This window comes from Hyaena hyaena, unplaced genomic scaffold, assembly GCF_003009895.1.
Source record: "Hyaena hyaena isolate Hyena2069 unplaced genomic scaffold, ASM300989v1 scaffold_164, whole genome shotgun sequence".
Taxonomy (NCBI): domain Eukaryota; kingdom Metazoa; phylum Chordata; class Mammalia; order Carnivora; family Hyaenidae; genus Hyaena; species Hyaena hyaena.
In genome coordinates this window covers 2,778,568-2,783,930 of record NW_024080796.1, presented here as the reverse complement: position 1 = coordinate 2,783,930, position 5,363 = coordinate 2,778,568, and the positions used below count along the sequence as shown (strand labels likewise).

At 41.3% G+C, this 5,363-nt stretch overlaps 1 protein-coding gene across 1 annotated transcript; it reads left to right on the top strand.

Annotated features, from left to right (window-relative positions):
- Positions 1 to 1,812: 1,812 nt before the first annotated feature.
- On the top strand, positions 1,813 to 5,128 carry LOC120236870 (matrix Gla protein). Its single transcript, XM_039239919.1, has 4 exons — positions 1,813 to 1,955; positions 3,366 to 3,398; positions 4,238 to 4,313; positions 4,749 to 5,128. Exons 1-4 carry the CDS (start codon positions 1,895 to 1,897, stop codon positions 4,888 to 4,890), a joined length of 312 nt encoding a protein of 103 aa, XP_039095850.1. The 5' UTR covers positions 1,813 to 1,894; the 3' UTR covers positions 4,891 to 5,128.
- Positions 5,129 to 5,363: the final 235 nt, after the last annotated feature.

The following is a 5,363-nucleotide window of genomic DNA, read 5'->3' as shown; positions in this document are numbered from 1 at the left end:
GATGCTTAACCAACTAAGCCACCCAGGCTCCCTGCAAGTTTGTGATTTAAAGAGGGAAATAGTCACCAATCTTGTGACCAGAAATCATGATGGCTTGACTTTATCAAGGATTAGCATACATGATCTTCTTTTTGGAGTCTTCTTTAAGACTTTATCACAAAGAATATATGTCTTAATATGAATAAATCTGGAGGGAAACCCTGAATATTATTGGTCCCTCCCAGCTCATGAGTCCTTCAGATTATAAGCGTTCTGAACTATTTCCTTTAACAGGGAATCCTAAAAGCCCTCCAGAGGGTGGAGGTTGGGAGGGAAATCCATTCTAATAAGACAAAAAGAACGAGCCTCCATCACTAGTTCATCACTGCCCCTTGAAAGAAATTATTATTGAAAACTCTACCACCCACTCTCACCCCAACCCTTATGCTTTTCCAGCCCAAGTCTGAGGTCCTGCAGCTTTAGCTCATGAACAATCTGCAGCTCTGACTCAAGCCTATCTGTCTGCCAGGAAGACTCTTGGGTACCAGGCAGCAAAGACACATCTTGATAGAAGAGTTTTCCAATTATCCAAGAAGAAGAAGAAAAAAAGCTCTGCCTACAAGATGACCAGAGGCACCGAATTACAATCTTTCTCCTATAAGAAAAGAAAGAGCACTTCTGCTACTGAGGGTATAGTGGGAGTGTGTGCTTCTGAGAATCTATGTTTGAGAATACATGCCAGCTAAAGAGCAATGAGAATATAGTAGTAACTATTACTTCCCTCCTTGGGGACGTGTCTTGTTTGTCTCTAGATTCTCCAGAGCACCCAGCACGGTAACCTGCGTTTCACCTATCACCCACTAAGAGCATATTGGATTCGTTCATTATCAGGACACTGCCTTCCGAAAATAAGAGACAAGGGGCTCCTGGGTGGCTCAGTCGGTTAAGTGTCCGACTTTGGCTCAGGTCATGATCTCGCAGTTCGTGGGTTCCAGCCCCACTTCGGGCTCTGTGCCAAGAGCTAACACAGAGCCAGGAGCCTGCTTCAGATTCTGTATCTCCTTCTCTCTCTGAACCTCCCCTGCTCAAGCTGACTCTCTCTCTCTCTCAGAAATAAATAAAACATTTTTTAAAAATATTTTTAAAAAATAAAATAAGAGAGTACCCCTTTATCCTTGCTGCACTTTAGATCATTGATATCCAGCCTGAGAGCCTTAGAGCACAGGTTTGGACTGAGACGGGCAAGTTACAATGGAGCCAGTTGAGGAAACAGAACTCATGGCATCACTGGGCATCTCTGCCCTCTGGGAGCTTGGAAAAATGCAAAAGTTGTGTATCACCAGGCACATGCCGAGCGATCCAGAATTGACAGCTCAACCTCACTGGGAAAATAAGTCTATATTAGAACCAGTTTATGAAGTGAAGCCCTTTGCCCTCAGAGCCTCTCGTCCAACCATCAGGAGAGCAAGCAGAACACTGCAGCTCTGTCTTGGGACCAGACTGCACTCGGGGCCAGGAGAGATCAGAGAAGGAATTAGAAAGGCAAACACGTGTTTGTGGCAACTCCCTTCTCTGGGGAACCTTGCCCACATCTGGCCCCAAATATAGGGCGGCCACAACTTCTGTCCCAGGGCAGCATCCTGCTACGGCACGGTCAGGTCCAGGAGTGAGGGGAAACTGCCCACCCAAAGTAGATAATGTCTGGAAGGAATGAATATTTGGGGAAAGTCCCAGTGCTAGTTTAGGCCCAACCAGTCTCCACCTTCTCTGGCCCCCTCCCACTGGCCCCTCCCCTCTCAGCTGCTCTGGTTCTTATAAAAACTCCACAGCCTTTCCCTGACAGCCTGCAGAAGCCTCTCTCCCCTCTGCTGCTACGCAAGCCAGTGAGACCAACCCCCAGGACCACAGAGAGACCATGAAGAGCCTGCTTCTTCTCTCCATTCTCGCTGCTTTGGCCGTGGCAGCTCTGTGCTATGGTGAGAAGCCTTTCTTCGCCATTTTTCCAGTTTTTCTTTTCTGCCTCTGATTTCAGTTTGCTTCCATTTCTCCTCCCCCTCCTCCCCTTCTTCCCCCTTTCTCCGATATAATCTTAAAGTATTAACTTAACATTTCCCAAGCCCTGTACACACTGATTGGTTCCATCAAGTCTTTTTTCCATACCAAATAGCCAGTCTTTCGTTTGCAACTTGACAGGCACCTCCTATCTCCTAGAAACTTCACTGTTTCAGCAAGAAGGTATCAAACTCCCAGCCCCTGAGTTCTCATTTTTAGGGATGTTTATTTATACTTTGCTAACAGTTGATTAAAGTATGAGTTAAATCACTCACCTTTAAGAAAAATCAGTTCTCATAAGAAGTGTTAAGTATAGCTTTCTGCCGGGACAAGATAGTATCCTGAACGTATTACATTTTTTCAGTGAATTGATTTCGAAGTGAAGTTTTGCATTTAAAGAGTCTCAGAGAAAAATAGACTGCAACATTTCGATTGTCCAAAGATAAATTTCACCTGGTTTCTTTCTGTTGTTTTCATATCTGTGTTTGATCAGAGTTTATGAAAGAAAATCCAAAGCAAGATTATTTTCATCAGTCTTAAGCTTCAATTATCTGGATATCTTAGATGTTCTTAAACCGAAATCATACAAACAACCATCTGCATTTTGCTTCTTACTCTTGCAATATTCACATGGTTTTCATATCAGAGGATTTGGTTTCTTCACCTCCTTTTTAATTTTTTACATAAAACCACTTGCTTACAAATATAAACCTCTTATTGCCAAATTTACCTGCAGCACACAGAAAGCAGTAGAAAGAAGAGAACTTTTGCTTTGGCGTCGTCTCAGTTCTTTCTCTGAACTGGCATCACGCCCAGTGAGTTGTCCGCTGGAGCCAGTGGTTTTTGTGCCTGCCAAGTTAACACAGGTCCTTAAGAGGCTTTAGGAACCTCTTAAAAACCTGTCTTCGTAAAGTCCTACTGACCATCGCCCCAGACTGCCTGGAGGACTTTGGCTATTTTCTGGAACCTTCTGTCCTTTCTCAACCCTGCTCTCAGCCAGGTCCCAAATTAATCAGAGAAGACGCCTCTCTGGAGATTTGTGTGCAGCACCTAAATTCTCTTATTTCACCAGGACCTCACAGCCCTTGAGAAATTTTAGCCAAAGCCGTGGCCACTAGCTCCTTCGACATCCGCGAGTCTGACGTGTAGAGATATCTCCCCCAAGGACAGAGCTAGAGAAACAACTCGTAAATCCAAAGTGCCTGAAATTTGTAATAACCACACTGCGAAATATGTTCTTCACATCTTTTTGACTCTTTTCTCTCCTTCCGTCCCTAAATGTAGGTCATTGCCATGTGAGATAAATAACAATCAAATGATTTTTTTTGTTCCAGAATCGCATGAAAGCATGGAATCCTATGAAATTTGTAAGTGATTTTTGACTTCCTTATTTAAATCTCATGCGGTAAAGTATCTTTTCCTATTCTTAAATAGACAAAATGATAACACGCGGAGCTAATACAGGGAAGAAAAGAGGGTCTCATTGGAAAACTACGTTTAAAAATCTAGTGACCATAAAAATCGCCGGATGAGCAATTTTTTAAGCTTGGAATGGTGTAATATGACCTTGAAAGTGCATCCAACAGAATTGGAGCCATAAAATCTCTTTGGGAAATTTTAAGTTGGCACCACATCAACCACACAGATGGAAAACAAGGAGCAACAACAAATGGCAAAGTATGGAATTAGAGGCCTAGGCAGCTGGGAAATCACAGTCATCAGCATTACGTAGAATGTTATTGAATATCTGGACTTGCAAAGATAGTATGGGAAGAAATAACATTATCATTCTCATTTTCAATTTATTCATTGTTTTCATAACATTGACACAGTCCATTTCCAATAAGCTAAACTCATGCTTTACAAGTCCTCAGGACAGAGAATTTCTCCTCACAGGAATGAAAAAACACACCGAATAAGAATACCAAAAATGAAAAAGGCAAACCAATGGCCCAAAGGCGAAATAAACAAACAGAAATTACGGTGGCCTATGCAACAAGTCTCTAAAATACATATTCTGCTTTCTTTTGATCAGGCAGTTTATGAAATCAGCTTTATCTTTCCCTTTGGCTTTTGTAGATCTGTAGTTACATGCAATGCACAAATTAACGAGTTTTCAAATATATTTGTGTCAGGGAATATTTATGGAAATATTTTCAACTACTGTTTTCCTAAAACTGCAATTATTTATTTTTTTTCTTTTAAGATCCCTTCACTAACAGGAGAAATGCGAATACTTTTATATCCCCGCAACAGAGATGGAGAGCTAAAGCCCATGAGAGGTGGGTAACAAAACTTGACAGAGGGAGGTAATTTTTCCCAACATAGCATCACGGATCGGAATGGAAAGAGAAATGTTTTTTTAAATCATATATATTATTTCTCATTGTGTCCCCAAATCAAAGAATTTAAAAAATAGTATACAGAAAACAACCAAATTTCAAGAAGACCAGTTTATGAAAGACCCAGAAAGCAGAGGGAGAGAGAAGGAAAAGGACGGAAAGAAAATTTCTATTTTCACTCATTCATTAATATTGGGGAATGAATGGGATGACTTTCCTATATTTTTTTATTCTTTTTCCCCCTTTTCTTTCTTTCTGTCTTTCTTTCTTTCTTTCTTTCTTTCTTTCTTTCTTTCTTTCTTTCTTTCTTTCTTTCTTTATGTTTCTACTCTATGTTTCTCATTGGAGGCCTCTTTTTCTCCCCCCACTTTCTAGGATCAGAGAAAGCACCAAGCCCGTCTATGAGATCAATCGGGAAGCCTGTGATGACTTCAAGCTTTGCGAACGCTATGCCATGCTTTATGGATACAATGCTGCCTACAATCGCTATTTCCGGCAGCGCCGAGGGGGCAAATGAGATCGCAAAAAGTCTCTTTCTTTCCAGAGCCTGGTGCCTGGTTTTGTATTCCTTTGCAATAGCATCATTGAACTATATAAACACATACAAACCGCTTATGTCTTAAATGTTCTTGTCTGGCTGCAGCCCTCCCTCCTGGCCCCAGATTGATAAGCGATGAAAGTGCCGTGTAGTGAAGGTCAAGAAGGACTTAAGATGTGTAATTATTACAAAATAAACTGTTGGTTGGAAACTTTCATTTTGTGAGGCTGATTTCTTCTGGGAAAATGCTGAGATATTTAAAATATGGCCCACCTAATCCAGAATATGAGATTCTGTTAATCCTGTTCTAGTGTTGATTAGAAACATAACTGCATAGAAAGAATGAAACTTTAGGAGTCAGAAGTCACCCAACCATAATTTGTCTAGACTCTACTTTGGGACTGGTGAATGATCGCTTCCCTTAATTTCCACGGTTTTCAAAAATTATGGAT